The sequence below is a fragment of the Pseudonaja textilis genome, chromosome 1 (assembly GCF_049901715.1).
Source record: "Pseudonaja textilis isolate UNSWEBS1 chromosome 1, rPseTex1.2, whole genome shotgun sequence".
NCBI lineage: Eukaryota > Metazoa > Chordata > Lepidosauria > Squamata > Elapidae > Pseudonaja > Pseudonaja textilis.
In genome coordinates, this window is record NC_141990.1 from 46,501,416 (window position 1) to 46,520,798 (window position 19,383).

Genomic DNA, 19,383 nt, shown 5'->3' on the forward strand with positions numbered 1-19,383 from the left:
GAGCACATGGAGTGTCTCTGCAAGCGACCAAGGCTCGGCAAGGGATGGAAGAAGCGGCTGCAAGATCTCTGCTGCAGTCCTTTCCAGATGGGACTTCTTACAGGTAAGAAGAACTGCCTGGTCCATTCTCAAACTGCTTTGGCCCTCCTTATGCACCCCCTCCCTCGTGGCCCTTTGGCCTAGTGTGGCAGGCCGCAGCCAAATTAATTGTTTTGGCTTGGGGGAGCATAGTTTGAAGCCACATGAGGGTGGCAGCATGCAGGCAGAGGCCTGGGGCAAGGCTGGAGCTGGGGAATGGCGCATTCCCTGACCCAGCCGAGGTGAAGGGTGAGTGGGTGGCATGCTTACCTTTGGTGAGCCGAGCGGGTGAGGCACGAAGATTAGCTCGGCTGCATGGCAAAAACAAGATATATAGCATGGGGTGGGACAGGGTGGGGCCAGCTGGTGGTGCGATTTTCCTATCAGTTCTATGAGAGCATGCTTCACGCAGCCCAGCACTCAAAAACTGCCCTCTGTGTTAGCGCTAGTGAGGTGAGCTGTATTTTAGCTCAGCTGAGGCGCGGCAATCCACTCTGCCATGCGAATCAGCTGAGCTAAAATACAAGGGAATATAGGACAGGAAAGGGTGGGGTGTGAGGGGCAGAGCCAGCCAGAGGTGCTATTTGCCGGTTCTTGGGAAAAAAATTTCAGAGAAAATTTTCGCTACTGGTGTGCCAGAACTGGTTTGAACTAGCTGAATACCACTTCTGTTTCCTTCTTTATTAAAGTCAAGGAGTAGTGCGGGAAGAAAATACAGACATGAGTTGTAGGACATTTGAGATTCCTTGCAGGATACCTGAACAAACAAATAATATTGGACTTATATTGGATAAATAAAATACAATGAAAGGAAAGGGTAAAAGGTACTCTTGGATATATCTATACTTCGGGGAATATAATTACATAGCAAAAATATATATTTTCATTTGTAAAAATTCTGAACAACACTGAAGAAGTCAACTTGAACAAACACTTAAAATTATTTTGGGTAGGAGTTTTTGCCCCACAACTGTGCTTTTAAACAACTACAAAAAATTGGTCTTCCTTAATAGAGAATACAAGGGAAGGCTTTGCACACTGCTATTACAAATATGATTCCAAATTTGGTCACTTCCATATGGGATATTTGTGGCAGTTTGAATTCAGCTCCAGATCCATTCTCACAATTTTGTCAGAATCGGTTAGTGGACTCAACATACTACTAAATCTGCTATGATTTATATGAAACAACAACTATCTGTAGTCCTTCCAACACATCTTTCCTCCATTTATCTTTTGAAATTATCTTATGTGGTGAGCAGTTCATAAACAAGATCAGTTTCTTGGCCGAAGGATCCTCTGTTGACTGCTTACAAGAAGTTTTGGTTATTTAGATGCATATGAAATTCTTTATGAGTCAAGCTGAGGAAAAATATATAAACTGCCTCCTGTGACAAAGACTTGCAGAAGGTTCCAATCAGTCTTCATGCAAAGTTTTTTGTGTCCCCCAAACTTTTCAACGTCTGAATATGATTTCTGAAATCCTTACTGTTAGCGATTTTGTGCTTCGTATTAAAAACAACTGTACTGTATGGTGTTGGATTCAAAAAGATCGATGAACTTATTTTTGATATATGTAGGGTTCTGTAGGCTTTTTGTATGGCAAATGTACAAGATTATATGAAGAGTCTTGAAAAAGTGGTTTAGGTTGTCACCTTAATGTCCTGGCAATCCCAATGTTAACCTTGCCCCGTTAGTTTATTCCCAGGCTTCCATGGTTGTGTCAGCCTTAGCACATTGTTAGCAACTACAAAACATAAAAGATTGCAAAGAGAATCAGGATAAGGCGCATTATGGTGGCAATTCTTTATTATCATTACAATGCCTGGGCTCTCCTGCTAAAGCTCCCTTTTGTATAGAGGCATATAATATAATTGGAAATAATAAGGGACACCTGATAAAGAAGGTTTAAACATGATTTTTTATAAGGTTTAAACATGATTTTTGCCTATACAGGTAGTCCTTGACTTATGACCTCAATTGAGCCCAAAATTTCTGTTGTTAAACATTTGTTAAGTGAATTTGCTCCATTTTATAATGTTTAAGTGAATTACTGCAGTTGTTAAGTTAGTAATGCAGTTGTTTAGTGAATCTGGTTTCCCCATTGACTTTGCTTGTCAGAAGTTCTGAATTTGATCACATGACCATAAGGATGCTGCAATGGTATAAGTGAAAAACAGTCCTAAGTCAATTTTTTTGGTGCCATTGAAATTTTGAACTGTCACTAAATGAACTGTTGTAAGTCGAAGACTATCTGTATTGATAATATGCAACATTTTAAAATTGACTCAGAAATGAATAGAACTTTTAGATCATTCTTCCTTCTTTTGGAAGATTACTATGCTTTAAATTACTGCACTGAAATCAAACAGCCAAAAAGCCTGTTGGACAAGGTGAGTTTTCTTTGCACCTTATGAAGCCTTAGGCAAGACATTCCAGATGGTGGACTAGCTGCAGTCAGTATTCTGTTCCAGAGGCATTGCCGTTCGAATGAAGGAGGTAATAGGAAAAATTCTCTGATGAACTTGTTTATGATACAGTAGATAAAATAATTCCAGATATACAAAAAGTCTGGTGCTTTGAATCATTTCAACTCCTCTGTGTTGAAGGCAGAATATAAAGTAGATCAGTTCAATACTCCCAGAATTTGATAGACACTAACATAAGGTAGAGCAATCTAGAAGTCCATTGCGTAAAAGAAAAACGAATACAAGCTTTAAAATTCAACTTCTACATTGGCAATATATCTCAATGTACATCTAGAGTTCTGTATATCCTATTGTAAGTGTAAGCTTACAAGGAGCTATTATAATTTCCCAAGAAAATTAATAGTGATGTCCTGGAAATTTTGAATGAAAGAAATTGGGAAATATTAGATATATCCTTAATCCTGGAAAACTCTTTCATTTGCTTCCAATTAAAGTAGCAGCTTTGACCAGGTTCATATCTGGTGGAAGGCTAAGTGACGAATGATGATGGTAAATGGTGTCGATGTTGAAATGGCTTGCCCTGTTAGTGTCTTTGTTGGATATGATTTTAGTTTTTTAAGGAGAATGAAGTAGGAAGAGCAAGGAAATAACTGCAAATGCTATAGAAGCCAGAAACTTAGAAGGCTGTAAGAAAATACCTCTCACCAACTTATCTTAAAATAGCATTTTTATGCCTGATTGTGTCATGCTCATCCTTCATGCAAAAATCGAATGATACTTTTCCATTTAAGCAGCGATGGGGCATATGAAGAGTGTAGAAAGAAAAATTGCTTGGCTTTTTTTGAAAATGGAGTGGATAGAAATATTTTGAGATGGATTTCTTAATCTTTCAATTACATAAGACCAATTACGTTGGGAGGAGAAGGGGAATCTTGAGACTGAAGTGTGGAGATTAGGAGAATTAAGTCAGAAGTGTCCTTCAAAGCAGAAATAGGGGGCTGATCTATCAGAACAGTGGCTGTATCCTCTTGCTTTGAGAATGAAATGATAATGAAGCTTTCGTGTTTTACCATTGTTTGCCTCACAGGATGAGGAAAATAGTTAAACAGAGGCTGGATACACCTTTCCTTTGGAAAGGAATGATGGAGTCAGATGGAGCATTGTGATACAAATTGTCTTTTTGAACATGGATGTGATTTCCATATGAACAAAAGGAATAAGGCTTGCATCACAAAACTCTCTATCATTGTCATGACCCTGTCAGAGTCTGAATCTGAAGAGGAAGACGAACAGCTGACAGGGCCCAGTGGGAGTGTGGCTCCATTGTCTGTAGAGGAGGCTGGGGAAGGGCAAAGTTTGGCTGGGCAGAGCAAGAGAGATGTAGAGCAAGAGAGAGGGAATTCAGAGGAAGATCCAGGTCTACCCTTCTTCATCTTAGGGCACGCAGGGACGAATGGAGAAGAGAGCAATGTGGGTTGCGTGGCTTACAGGGGAGGAAAGGGCCCTGGATTCCCTTCATTAGCCACACCTGGGAAAAAAGTTTAAGAGACATGCAGTCTGCCTGCGTGCAGCAGCTGCTGGGAGCAAATGTAACTTTATCTTGTGTTGACTTTGTTTATCTGTGTTCCTGACGTCTTCCCAACTGTGTGAGTTTTGCTGTGCCTTCAAGTCTGGAATTCTTGCTCCTGCCCTGCCATTGCTTCAGTTTGGCTTGATTGGACTTAAAGTTGCAGTTTTTGTTGACCATGTTTTGGACTTGATTCTCTGCAGTTAAAGGCTGTTCCTGGGAGAGTTTTTCTCCAGCCAGAAGGTAACCTGGACATTGGAGGCAAAGTTGGAGCTATTAAAGGACTCTTATTGATTATCTGACTGTGTTGACTTTGTGCCATGCCCCGGGTCATCACAGTCCTCTTACTGATTTAGACACACACAAAGTCCACAGACACTGCTGATCTTAAATATCAGGGTCTTCAGCAGTCCCTGATATTCATTCTTTATTTTTGAACTGGACTTGGATTGTTTCACACCAAATATATCTTCCAAGGGGTTTAAGCACATGGCCACACTAGAAAGACCTTTTATCTATCTTGACTGGACAACGAACAGAGGGGTGAATGGAGGAACAATGTGAATCAGTAGAAAAGAGCATCAAATCGGAGGTAGTTACACCTGGAAAACGTTTTCTATTATTTGGAGTCTTTGCTTTGTTGTTGCCTTGACATGGCCCTTACCAGATACTTAACCAACGGGCAGTCTTCTGTCGAACGATTCCCAATCAGCTTTAAATCCCACTTCTCAGGGAGCAATTTTCATCACGTGGTGCTTGGAATTTATTTCAATGGCCGATATGGATCACTGGGCATGAGCCGAAGGTCAGAGTTGATGGACAAGCCCTTAATCTACCGAACTCTGAGTGACCTCATCTTTGAATTTGAAGACTCCTATAAAAAGTATTTACACTCAGTTAAAAAAGTGAAGATTGGATTGTATGTCCCTCATGAACCTCACAGTTTTCAGCCCATCGAATGGAAGCAGTTGGTACTTAATATGTCAAAGATGATGCGGACAGAGATAAGGAAGGAGTTGGAGAAATATGCCAGGGACATGAGGATGAAGGTATGTACTGTTTCTGTGACATTTGGAAAGTGGCAGAAGCTTAGTTCTCACAAATGGTTCTCGGGTGAAAATGGGAAACTGTATTGCTTGGGAAGGTTGTAGATAAGGCAAGTTCCTGTGTCATTTGGCTGATTTCATCAAAGATCAATGAATATGGCCTGATCTACCTGGCTACTTTGTCATACTTCCATCCCATCCGAGAGCTGGTAGTATCTTATTGTATGCCCGGAATAGATCTCTGCTGTTCTGCGTTTCATTCAGCACTCATGCACAACGTTCAAAGAGGTTTAGGCAGTTTTCTTCACTAAAATTCCAGCCCTAACCATTGTCATCCGGTATGTGGGGGAGGGGGGAATCCTCCAGCTGCCAATACACCCTCTGGTTATTCCATGCCTGACACTTTTTTCTCCAGTTCCATTGATTCTTTCCTGAATTTTTTTCCTTTTAGCACTTGAAACTATCAATTGACCAAAAGTACAGGAAAGGCCTTTTAAAAAAAAATCTGTTGGCTGTCCCCTTAAAAGTTGTCTGGATTTATACAACTAAGATGCAGCCAGTGGATAAATAACTGCTGCACTGCTGGATTTTGAAACCAGGGTTATCTGTGGGCAACACTTTAGCTTGCATGCATTAAGCCAAGCATGGCCATGTCAGTTTGAAAGCTCCAATTTCTGGAGGAAATGATGCCAGATATTTTGACGTTGTAACTATTGCTTTCCAAAATAAGTTTGCATGTGTGAGTCCTGCAACATTTAGCAAGCAGCACTCCCCGAGTTTGCTCAATTCTTGTTGAATTGTTTTGAGTTTTTGATTTCTGCAACCTTAGAGTACTCTGAAGCTTTGCTTTTTTGTATTGATGGTGTTTCAGAAAATGATTTCATTATTAGTTATGCTTGTGTATAGTCATGTATCTAAATCTATGGATTGAGAAGATTTTTCTGTGCAGGTTGATTTCCCGCAATATTTTATATCTTGACAGCAAAGCAGTGATATTATTTCTTAGATATATTACCCTTTGCAGTGGTGGGGTTTCTTCTAAGGTACATGTTTATACTTAAGAGATTTATGCACCACTTTGCATGTCTCCATTCTTTGTCTCTTTGGAATCTAATTTCCTACCATGGCCCTGCCTTCTACCCCTTAGAATGCAGACCATAGCAATTGAGAATGACTCAGCAAGTACATTCACCCTTTTTATAGGCAAATCCAGTGGGTTGTGGGATGGCAGGTCTATGTGTAGGTGTGTATCTGCTGTATGTCTTTATTCTCTTCAAGAATATTTGTTTAATGCCTAAACAAATTATTCTAAGTAATTCTACATTGATTTAGCACGTGGCTCCCATAAATATTTTCTTCTGACAATCAGTTAATGGAATCAATGCAAAGTTGAATTTTTGGCTTTCAAACTTTACAGAATTTTTGCTTTTATCTCTGGGACAATAACACTGTGGCATACAGATTATAGAGTTGAATAACAGTCTTTCTAATTTATTGACGATTAACTTTCTTAGTCAAGAGGCTAATTTCTACACTTCAGTTCCCATATACGAGTACTTCTTCACTTACAATCCTTCATTTAGTGACTATCCGAAGTTACAATGGCACTAAAAAGTGACTTGCAATAAGTCCTCACAGTTACAATCATTGCAGAATTCCCATGGGTATGTTATTAAAATTTGAGTCCTTGGCCACTGGCATGTGTTTAAGGCAATTGCAATGTCCTAGGGTCATGTGATTGCCATTTGCAGCTTCCCAGCTGTCTTCTGGCAAGCAGTCAGCTGTCTTCTGGGAAGCTGATTTGCATAACACCATGACAAAATAAGCCATAATATTGGACACATCTCACTTAAAAACCACCATGCTTAACAACAGAAGTTCTGATTCTGGTTGTAGTCATAAGTCATGGACTACTTATGTAATAATTTGGAATAAAAAATTATATGAGAAAAATGATGATTTTTTTCTCAATAATGATAGATTACTAGGAGGTTATTTTAGGAACAGTTTCCAAAGGATAAATATATATTACTGGCATCATTTCCTAACATTTTCAAGAGATAGTAAAAATAAATTCCTGGTAGCTCACAGATACTGGGTTTCTATTCCTTTTCCATTTGCTTTTCAGTCAATGCTTTGAACATGAAAGATCTCAAGAAAAAAACAATCCTCTCAGGCTAGACAGGAAAAACACTAAGCGCAGAAGCCCTGGAGAACTGTAACAAGTCAATGTGGATCAGAGATTGACAATTTGATGTCCTCAAATGTTATGTCCATCAAATTGTTTCAATCTGGAGCTCAAAAGTTCATCAGCATGAGAATGTGGGAGTGTGTTTCAAAAAGCAAACAAATAAAGAAATAAAAAATATTTGAAGGGGAGCTTTACATCCAACATTCTGAGCCAGCTTGAATGAACCATTGGACATGATCAAAGGCAGTGTTTTTCAACCTTGGCTACTTTAAGATGTGTGACTTCTATCTCCAGAATTCCCGAGCACACTGGCGAGGAATTCTGGGAGTCCGCATGTCTTAAAGCTACTACAGTTGAGAAATCCTGGTCTAAGATTGTTCTCCATTTATTTGTAATAAAAAAGTGAAAAGCATAACACAAATTCTACATATTTGTAGCAGAGAAATCATTATATACCTTTTATGACTTATTAAAATATAAAAGCTTTGTGAAAGCCAGCTATTATGAATAAATACATCTGGATATAAAATCATTTTTCTCTCTCAAGATTTTAAAGCCTGCAAGTGCCCATTCTCCAGTCAAGCAGAGATCCCGAGGAAAGTCCTTGTCCCCTCGACGAAGACAAGCCAGCCCTCAGAGGCGGACCTGTCGAAGAGACAAATCGTGAGTGTTGCGATTCTGAGTGATTCTGTGACATGATGAGACATGGGTAGTATGCTCTAGGACTTCAGAGTCTGTGTCTACACTAGGAAATATTTGAGTTCTTTGGAAATTTGTGTTTTAAAAAAAATAATCAAGATCAGTAATGTTGGAACTACCTTCCTTGGAGAACAACATGTTTACCGTAATTAATTTTATTTCTTGCTTTTATTTTTTGTTTATCTGCCATGATGGAATTTGTGCTAGCACATGTAGATTTCCCAATTAATGTATGTGTGTGTGTGTGTGCATGCTTATTTTCATATGTATTTCATAGAGATGATAGAAATAGATCGTTTCCAGATGTTTGATATGGAACAGTTTAAGTAAGTTACTATGGTGTGTATTTTAAGTCAAGCCTTCGGATATCAAATCTCTCTATAATCTACAACTGTGAGAATGGAAAACTGGGTGGGAGGTAGCTTTGCATTTCCTAGCTGATGTTTGGGCAGTTTGCTTCAAATCAGGAGGGGTTTCTGGCTCCCAGACATAATTTCCTACTGCTTCCAGTGTTGAAACTATGAGTCAGTAAAATGGCTCCATGTACTTAAAAGAAGGTTGTGTAAACAGGCTAGGAGTTATTTCAAAGTTTGCTAGTCTATGTAGAAAAGCATCCTTGCGGAAAGGAATTGTTTAAGTTGAAGTGAAGACTAAGGGCATCAATGGCCATGGGATGCTGACAAATGATTGGAGAGGAAACAGAAAACCCTATTGAGGAGGTATGGAATGGAATGGAATCCTGAACAGCCAGATCTCCATCTTGTAACATGAAACATATATTATTCTCTGATGACAATCAAATGGAGCTACCTATTGAAGAATCTTAAAGCAGAAGATATTAAGAAAGTTGGGAGAATGAACAGAATAATCAGCCTGATTGGAGGCTGTTGGGAATAATGAATGGAGTGTAGTGTAGTATCCAGAAGAATACAGGCTGTCTGTCTAGAACATCGATCACAAATGTTTCCTCGCTGTATAAAACAGGCTGTTAGAATTAGGAAAGGCTGGGCCAAGACTGAGATGGGCTTTTGTATGAAAGAATTGTGCATTTGGTTCTGGTTCTGAAAACAAACCACACATGAGCTCAAGAGATATGCTTCTTTAATTTTAAGAGCATACTCTTGCAACTTCCAAGAGCCAACTACTTGTTGGTGGATCTGAGGCTTCCAGTAAAAAAGTTAAATCTACAAACAGAAATCTAGGCATACTTGTTATAAGATGCACAGTTAGTCAGTAGATAAAAATCTGAGAGGCCAAGTAAGCTCCAGTGGAAATGATATGCATGCTCCGTATTTTGGTCAGATTTGTCAGAGTTGCATTTTCCAGCCTCTTCAACTGCAAGATGTGTAGCTTCAATTCCCAGAATTCCCTGTGCTAGCTAGAGAATTTTGGGAGTTGAAATCCACATCTTGTTAATGACATCAAGTTGATGATGCTGAGAAAAAACTGGTCTAGAGCCAGTGATTTCAAGATAAATTATTTATGGAAGCTACCTGCAACCAGGTACCCTCCATCTAAAATTCCCATTATCTTCAGATGGCATGGCCTTTTCCCTGACTGGGAAAGTCCACCTTTGGGTTCATCAACAAATACATAATGAAAATGGTCCTTAGAGATAGAAATGTAGAAAATGAAGATCAGCCATATACTTATCATTTAATATATTTGCAAATGGGAAATGTAGTTAAATTGCCAAAATAAGTTGACATTAGTGCTGTAATGCTAAGTAACTAGAATGGAACATGCAAAACTGAAGAAGAGAATTGTTGAAATGTAGTCGATATTTTAAAATATATATCTTAGCAGATTTTGCTTTTTCAATCTTTTTAGGCAGAAACTGAGTCCTATTCGGCTATCAGGAGTCTTCAGGTATCAATTGAATGTTCTTTCGTAGTGATAGTATTCTGAAGTTTGGAAAATAAATTATAAATTAATTGACCAAACTTTATTTCTAAATGAAAAATGCTAGACATGTCTAGAAATTGCAGTGCTGGATTGGTTAGTGCATCTGTCAATATTTCTTGAAGCATCATGACTGTAGTATAAGTAAATAGCTATACAGAAATCATTAGATGTATAGATGAAGGTTTGCATGAAGATCCTTAAATTGTAGCTGGGGTGGGCAAAAGTAAAGTGCCCATGCTTATGGGGCTTAGGCCTGCCAATATTTCAGCTGCCAAACTTTTAAAGTAAAACCTTTTTCAAATAAAAGAAAAGCAGAATGTCATTCCCTACCATTATAGGAATGCTGAGGAGCACAAGACGTTCTTTAAAAAATGTTAATGGTGAATTGGTCCCTTTGGAAATAAACCCATCTGTCCAGGAAAAAAGAAACGACAAGAGTAAACTAGTGTGACTGAGAGCAGAGCAGGGACATCATTCACCATTGGCAGCCATGTTGTCAATAGACAAACCCTTGTATGGCAGCCATTTTGTGTGAATATCCAGAAGACATTTCCTGAATTCCAAATCTGTCCCTAAAATCAAATAGAGTAGCCAGTCTCTGGAATAAAACAGTGAAAAGTTAGTGACAACATCCACAAGAACTCCGTGCAATTTAACAATAGTTACATCTTCCTTTAGCTGAGCTACTGTGAAGGCTTTTTATTTGTTCCTTAAACAGCCAAACATTTCTCTAAGCTCCCTCTCTAAATATAATTTGGCATTCATAGCAGCTGCTCAGTTAACTGCAGGTTGCTATTTTACACATGGATTCATAGTGTAACATTCTTGGGAGCTTTTGGTTGGAATTCTCCATGTTTAGTGTCTGGATAATTATAGTTATCAGAGGTTACAAATCTCTGTTCAATCTCCTTCCTGCCTTTTTAGGGGATATTTTCAGCCTCATGTATTGGGCTGTTTCACAGGTGCTAGGATGACACATATGCCTGGTGGGGGGGGATATCTCTTTGACTAAGATGTCAGCTGAACAAGCAGCCTCTTTCGGAGTGCTAACTGTGGCTTTCCTGTTGTTTGGAATTGACAAGGCTGTTTAGAGGCTGGCGTCTTGAACCTCTTCCAAATCCAGGGAGGTTCTGCAGATTCAATCCTTTAATTTTTTAGCATATGATTTGAAAGGAAGTGTTGTGGAGCGGCGGAATAACCTGAGGCGAACACGGAGTGAACTTCAGCTTTTACTTTATTGTAACAATAAAGGGTTGCCGCAGCTGCCGCGCTAACAAGGCAGCCAGCTGGCGGACAACAGCTGATGCTGTTTGACAGCTCCCTTTTATAGCCGGCTGTCAAACGGCATCAGCCAATAGGAACGGTCCATGTTCCCGCTGGAAACACAGACCAGAGTGAAGACTTCAGCTCAGTCTTTTCCGAACGCCTCACTCCTTTCCCCCAGAACGGAGCATGCTTAGTCCTTCAGATAACTCGGGCGCTTGCGCAGGCGGCCAGATCTTCTAGGTTCTGACGAAGCTGCTGCTGGAAGGAACTTTTCTGCTTGTTGGGCAACTTCTGGTGCCAATGAAGTTGGCGTCTTGGCTTCAGGCGTCTCTGGGCGAGGGACAGATGGCTGCTGAGGTAGGCTTGCAGTCCTGTCAGATTCGTGGGAAGTTTCTTCGGGCGCCGGCAGTTTCTCTGTTGCAGGAACGTCTAGTGGGCCATCTGCAGATGAACTCCAACGCCTTCTAAGTTGATTGATAAGGCGGCGCCAGATGCACCCGTCTTGCAGTTGGACCCTGTAAGACTTAGGACTGGTTACCACCACAATCTGCCCAGGCATCCACAAAGGGTGTCCCACATAATTCTGGGCATAGACCTGGTCATTTTCAGCGAACTCCCTTGCCTGGCTATTTGATCCTAGGGGCATGACTGGGGCATAATATGGATGGAGTCTGTCTGAAGTAGTCCTCAGACGTCTACCCATGAGAAGTTCAGCCGGGGACCTATTAGTAGTGGCACAGGGAGTCGTGTGCTGGGTTAGAAGATACTTAGCAAGCCTAGAGTGCCGATCTATGGGCCCAAGCCTTTCCAGGACCTCCTTAGCAGATCTGATTGCTCTTTCAGCCAGGCCATTACTGGCAGGATGAAAAGGAGCTGTAAGTGCGTGCCTGATTCCCAGGTTAGCTAGGAAGACCTCAAACTCACAGGAAGTAAAGTGGGGGCCGTTATCAGACACGATAGTGTCAGGGAGGCCATGGGTAACGAATATCCTTGATACAGCCTTAGTGATGGCTTCTGAAGTTGTGGTGGTCATCAAGGTCAGCTCTACGCATTTAGAAAAAGAATCAACCATCACCAGGAATGTACGCCCGTGAAAGGGGCCAGCCAGATCAATATGCACCTGGGATCAAGGGGTCCCAGAATCTTCCCACCTGCCTGGAGTGGATGTGGGTGGAGCAGGTCTGGTAACTTGGCATGGCTGACAAGCATTCACCCAACTTGTAATCTGAGCATCCATGCCCGGCCACCATACATAACTGCGAGCTAGGGCTTTCATTCTGACAATGCCAGGATGCCCTTCATGCAGGACCTTTAAAACTGAGTCTTGCAACTTGGAAGGGGTAACTACCCTAGTTCCCCAAAGTAAACAGCCTTGCAAAGAAGACAGTTCTTGCTGGTGAGTTTTGAAAGGCATGAATTCGGGGGCATAAGGAATTGCAGGCCACCCCCTTCCCACCCAGTCAAGGACTTGGGCGATTACCTTGTCCCTGGCAGAGTGGGCAGCGATATCAAGGGCGGTGATGGGAAGTTTGAGATCGTTGATCAGGAACACAGCATTAGTTGGTGCAGGGTCCTCCACAGGAACAGGCAGGGGGCAGCGACTAAGAGCATCAGCGTGGCAGAGACTCTTGCCAGCTAGATAAACCAGTGTATAGGAATAGGCAGACAAAAATAAAGTCCACCTGGTCATCCTTGGAGACAAAATCTGAGGAGTTTGTCTATCGCCTGACAGAAGGCCTAACAGAGGCTTGTGATCCATAACCAACTCAAAATAGTGTTTATATAGAATCTCATGGAATTTTTTGACAGAAGCAACTGCAGCCAAAGCCTCCTTGTCAATTTGGCTGTAGTTGTGCTCAGCTGGGGAAAAAGTTCTGGAGAAAAAGGCAATGGGTGCCTCAGAACCATTAGGCAGTCTATGACTTAAAACGGCACCTATGCCAAAAGGAGAAGCATCTACTACTAAAACTAAAGGTCATTAAATTGGATCAGAACAGCATCGGATGTGAGCAATGATTTGACTGCACGGAAAGCATGGGCTTTCTTAGGTCCCCAGTGCCAGGGGGATTGCTTATCCAAGAGTCTGTGCAGAGGCTCTGCAACGGAAGCTTTATGTGGCAAAAATTGAAGCGTAAAAGTTAAGAAGTCCTAAAAAGGCCTGGAGCTCAGTTTTGTTAGTTGGTGTGGGTGCCTCGTGAATAGCCCTTACTTTGGATTCAATTGGGTGAATACCAGAGGCGTCAATTCTACCTGTGGGGTGGCAATAGTGCACTTCTCTTTTTTTTAGCTTAAGACCATGCTTCCTGAAACGATCGAGGACTCCTCTGACTCTTTGCAGTAATTGAGACTTGTCAGGGGCAGATATTAAAATGTCGTCAAAATACGGAATTACACCTGGTAATCCTTGAAGAAGTCTTTCCATTAAAGATTGGAAAATCCCTGGGGCCACACAGCGGCTTTGTCATCAACAGGAAACTGTTGATAGGCCTGTGACATGTCTAATTTTGTGAAAATGGTTCCTGGCTCAAAAGAATGTAGTAGGTGCTGGATAACAGGGACTGGATAAGCGCTGATTTGTAAATATTTATTCAGTGACGTCTTGTAATCTGCGCAGATTCTTACGCTACCATCTTTCTTCAGGGGTGTCACTATTGGAGTTTCCCATTTTGCGAAGCCCACAGGCTCTAATATACCCTGTTTAATTAATTTGTCAAGCTCCATGTCTAATTTGGGGCAGATTGCAAAAGGTACCTTTCGTGGCTTTAAACGGATTGGTACTGCCTGAGGGTCCAAGTTGAAAGATATTTGGGTTCCTGAATAACAGCCCAGCCCCTCGCTGAATACATCAGCATAGTCATTAAACAAGGTGTTCACTTCAGCATTTGTAATAGAGTGGATTCCACTTATATGGAGGCCAAGGGCAGGGAACTAGTCTAACCCCAACTGTCTAGGGAGGGCACCATCCACTACCACTAAAGGCAAGTGACCTTTAAAATTTTGAAATTGAACAAAAAAACTTGCCTTTTCCAATGACTGGGATGGTTCTGCCTTGGCAGTCACGTAGGGTTAACTGGCAGCCGTGAAGCTTCTTCTTAGCCATTTTGGGAAGTTTCAAGGTGCTCCATGAGATGATGGATAGTGCTGAGCCTGTGTCAACCTCCATCCTGCAAGGTTTCCCTTCTATAGAAACAAAAACACTGATTTTGTTAGAGCCTTTGTCAGTCAGCTTCGCTTGATAGCAGGTAAAACAGTCTTCAACTTGTTTTTGGAAATGTTGGGTTGTCTGAGGTTTTTGGGCAAAAGTCTTTCCTGCTTGACAGATCCTGGCTAAATGACCCTTCCTCTGGCATTTTAGACAAATGGCATTCCTGAACTTGCAGGATGCCCTGAAGTGGTTTCCCCCATAGCTTAGACAAATGGGCTGAGACCGTGGAGGTAGATTGGGGTTTGGTCTGTTCTCCCTTTGACTGGTTTTTTGCTGCCTGAGGCGATTTACATCATTAGCCTCTTCATAGCCTTCTTCTGCGGAGGCTTCATCGTAATGGATGGCTGAGCTGCTTTGGCTAATTGGATTTTCCTGAATTTCTGCTGCTGAAAGTGCTGATAGTTCAGCAGCTTGAGACTCTTCAATTGCTAATTTAAGGGTTAAATCCCCTTTAGCCAATAGACACCTTTGTAGCCTTAAATCCCTGACTCCACAAACTAGTTGGTCTAATAACATGTCTTCCAGATAGTCTCTAAACCCACAATGCAAGGCAGCTGTTCGTAGGGCAGCCATGTACCCACTAATAGTCTCTCCCTCAGCCTGAACCCGTCTCCTAAAAGCATGACGCCTGGCAATTCGGGATGGCTTAGGGGAATAGTGGTTGAAAAGAATTTCCTGCAATTCTTCTGATGGAACAGTCTTAATTGAACGTGGAGCCAATAATGCCGTAGCAGTGTCAAACACTGTGGCTCCGCAAAAACTTAAAAAGTAGGACTTTTTCCTATGGTCGGAAATGTCAGCGAGGTCTATGGCATCTAGGAAACAGTCAAATCAGTTTCTGTAGGATTCCCTTGTTTCTGCTGTCAGTCTGAAAGGCGGGAATGCAGGGTTCGAAGTCATCTCGACTCAGCAGTGCCGGATCTTCCGAGGAAAGTTGAAATTCGCGCTTGCGAATAGTGACAGTAAGCTTTTAAAGTGACATACAGCTTGGTAGTGACTTTGGCTCTTTTTTGTAGTGACTTCGCTCAGCGATTCTTTGCCTGGTTGCCTCTTATAAGTATCCTGCTCTCGACGCCAGTGTTGTGGAGCGGCGGAATAACCTGAGGCGAACATGGAGCGAACTTCAGCTTTTACTTTATTGTAACAATAAAGGGTTGCTGCAGCTGCCGCGCTAACAATGCAGCCAGCTGGCGGACAACAGCTGATGCTATTTGACAGCTCCCTTTTATAGCCGGCTGTCAAACGGCATCAGCCAATAGGAACGGTCCATGTTCCCACTGGAAACACGGACCGGAGTGAAGACTTCAGCTCAGTCTTTTCCGAATGCTACAGGAAGATATTTGAGTTTCTCTTATCAGGACTAAATGCCCACAAGGTGTTAGCTTAAAGTGTGTAATGGTCTGTGGAAAAGACTTTGAGGGATTTGGCAAGGAGACACTGCCAAGGGAAAAATCAGAGATGAGACAGTTTAGTCTACAGATTAATAGTGGATGGGACAAGTGATTCAGAAGGAACCATCCTTAGTTTGTTGGACTATAAAGAAAATGGGATAGCTGAGAACAGCACTGTACTGTACTGATTCCTATCTGGTTTATCCCATGAGGCTGGGTCTACTCTACATCTTGCAAGTTCACAGTTACAATCCCTTCTCATCTCCTTTAGGAAGTCTTCCTTGATTATCTCTTTTAGAGTCATGGATTATTCTGTGTGGCCTCCTTGATATTGACCTCATTGGGGTTAACCAGGTAGGAATCACAACCAGTTGAGCTAATTTTAGTTTATTGTAAAGCTATGTTGACTGAATCATGCATGTCTGAAAGTACAATTCTTCCCATTTTTCTTCCCAAGAAACTAGAGAGGGTCTATTCAGAGCCTTTTGCTCTGCACACTATCCATGTGTGTGGGCTGTGCTGTCTCTTATCAAACTGTTCCCTTAGTAGACCTCTTTGCCCTGACTTCAGAGGTATTTGCCACATACTATTACAGAGTATGTGATTTTCATAATATGGTATTTTGCTATAATCTATTAGTAGAGATGCAGAACAATGGCCCTCTACATATTGCTGATCTATAGGATCCTGGATTTTCATCTCAGAATAGGTAGAGCGATTTAGTTCATTAAGGATTGGGAGCTGCAGCTTCCCCATCCTCAAATCATGTTTCTTTAAATAAATGAGTTAAACTTACTATGATTCTTAAAATATGGTGCTAGTTTTTATTAATGTGCTGATGTTGAAGAAAAAATGTTCTTAAAGCATTGGTTATGTATGTGCTTCGCTTAGTAGCACATTGACTAAAAGGTTTCTTAAGTAGTCTTCTGCGCCTAGCAATTTTCAAACAGTTTTTTAGGAGACAAAAGGTCTCCTAAAGCCACTGAAAAACTGGTGATTATCATTTTTCAACTGTAATACATAATATGCTCCTTTCATGCAATAAGATTTTTTTAGTAGCGTAAGTAGAAGGTTGCAACTTTTATTCCTGGGTAATTCAATTCCTCCAACATCCTCTGCTTGCAGAAGTAACTTCCAACAAGGGTGCTTTGACTTGTCGTTTGTGCATTTTTTATTTGAGCAAGGTAAAAGTAGCTGCTGAAGTGACACGGTATGAAACAGGCTCTCACTTAACCTGCCCCTGGGCTGCACAGTTGGTCTGGCAAGGACTGAATAAGCAACTTGGCTTATAAGCAACCATGTGTTCTGCCCCTAACCTGGTTCCAAGAGAGCAAACATAAAACAAAGGCAGCAGCACAACCTTTTAATGTTTCATCTATGAATCCTGTTTCTTCACAGATAAAAGGCTGCTTCCAACTAATTAGCTCCAACAAGAAAGAGCCTTGCCAAGGTTTTGCAAGGCTGCCAAAAACGAACAGATAAGAAATAGTTTACAACACAAGAGTCTTCAAATACCAACCGTAATGTCCATGAGGCTGAGTTTCAAAATGTCTTTGCTTCCTACCAAGACTGTTCACTTCACAGCAGCCTTTTATCTTCTTGAAGGAGGGGCCATTACCTTGCAGCCTTACTCCCGAGTCACCCGTGCTGTTGTAGCTGCTCTTTCCTGCGAACAATCCTGCGCGCACACGCACTTGGCACAGACTCCTTGGGAACCTCCCCCTCACTGCTGCCAGCCCCCACAATCTGTGAAGGCAGCAATCCACTCCCTAATGGTTCTGGCCCCTCTGAGTCCTCGCTCTCCTCAGCTGTCCGCCCCTGCTGCCGGCTAACTACAACACCTTGGGGAAAACTTCACCTTGTATCTTGTGTTTAAAAATCCCAAGCATGATGGATAATCACAGGCTGTAAGGATATCTAGTTTGATACTTAATTTTAGAGAACTTCTTAATTTTCTTAGAGTAGTTTTTAACACACAATTTTAAAACAGAGCATCCACAGTGGGAATCAAGATGGTAGTGAGACTGTCCAATCAAATTCCTACCCATTCTTACGTGCATGTGGCACATAATAAACAAAGGCCATTTATTGAGGCCATTATCTTGACTTTTTCATTCCTACCTGGATGCCCCTGAAAGTGATTTACATTGGTTAGACAAATGTTTTTCAAACTTGGCAACTTTAAGTTGCTATTTCTGGCTGGGAAATTCTGGAAATTGAATTCCACACTTCTTAAAGTTGTCAACTTTGAAAAACACTGTTTTAGTCTATATAGCTTAGAAAACATTAACACGAAGGCTGCATTACAGGCCAATCACTAATACAGATGCAATTGTTGGCAGTGGTCCTGTTCTGATATTTCATGTTGTTTAGTTCTAAGCTTTAACTTTGATTTCTCTCTCTTGATTTTAGGCCAGCTGGTTTGGAAAAAAATGGGGGTGACCTTTCTACGTTGAATGAAGTTGGTTACCAGCTACGGATCTGAGAAAACCAGAGGCCAAGCCACGTGGCTTCTGGAGAGTTTCTTGCCGCACTTTACCTTGTGATACGTGGGGGGTGGGGATGGGGAGCTATGACTATTTATTATGAACGTGTAAGGTTTTTATTTATGATTTCACCAGGAAAGTAGGAATCCTAGAAGTGACTATGGTGGTATTTTTGTTTTTGTTTTTTTTATTTTTCAATTTGGGAAGTGGAATCAAGGAAAAGAGAAATTAGAAACCGTCTTCAGCTCTGATAATACTGTTAATCTCTATCAAGTTGAAAAATGTGTGTTGGGGGGGTGATACTAGTGTGGCTTGGTTTTCTTTTGAAAGGAAATTACTGTTTCTGTGGTGGCTCTTTTCTGTTGGCTTGGAGCATCGTGTGGTGTTGTAGGAATTAGAAAAGACAATGCTGGAAGTATTTTTCTCCATGGTATTTAAAAATGCTGGGCGGGGGTGTGTGGTAATTGCATTCAGAAAAAGGCATGGCCTGGCATCAACTTTGATTGTCTGAGTCCCATTGAAAAGAATGAAGTTTGCAACTCTACGATCTCTTTCAGTGGAGCTTGACATAACAGAAATTGCTGTCGGACCTCATTTAATGTGACATTCAGCAATAAAATAGCAAGAGTTTATGTGGTTGGGGTTTCTTTTTCCCCCCTCTTCTTCAAAATATCAACATTACCTCAAGAATCTTTACTACAAATATGCAAAACTAACAGTATTTTGATTTTGTAATGGATTTGTACTGTGTTCCCAGTTTTTCTGGTAGCCGAGCCCATCCCTTCTGCCTTATGTGCATGTGTACAGTGAAGGAATTTCAAGTATTATGATGAGGTGTTTCTTTAAAAGCACTGAAGCCTTTTGTTAAGGATTGAACAAACTGTTGAAGTTAATGGCCTACCTTAAAAAAAATACCCCAGATTTAATAATGATTTCAAAAGAAGCAAATAGCTAACCTTTTGCAGTATTTTTGTCACATAGTCTTAATCTCATGGTCAAAGCACAAATGGTTCTGGTGTGACTCCATGTGGTTTTGTGTATAAAAGAAGCCCAGAGTCTGCCAGTACTAATCCTGTTTTCTGTATGTCACTGGTGCTTCACATGTATGATAGGCATTTTC

The 19,383-nt window shown here is 41.2% G+C and overlaps 1 protein-coding gene across 2 annotated transcripts in view; it reads left to right on the forward strand.

Moving 5' to 3' along the window:
• The window catches only part of VASH2 (vasohibin 2), a 33,493-nt gene extending 14,337 nt beyond the window's left edge, over positions 1–19,156 (forward strand). Inside the window, exons 6-9 of one of the 2 annotated variants that reach the window (XM_026695771.2) lie at positions 4,742–5,123; positions 7,859–7,974; positions 9,841–9,879; positions 18,190–19,156. In XM_026695771.2, the coding sequence (XP_026551556.1) occupies positions 4,742–5,123; positions 7,859–7,974; positions 9,841–9,879; positions 18,190–18,262 (610 nt within the window). In that variant the 3' untranslated portion in view covers positions 18,263–19,156. The remainder of the gene's footprint in view (positions 1–4,741; positions 5,124–7,858; positions 7,975–9,840; positions 9,880–18,189) is intronic. The other variant, XM_026695772.2, reaches the window with a different exon arrangement.
• Positions 19,157–19,383: the final 227 nt, after the last annotated feature.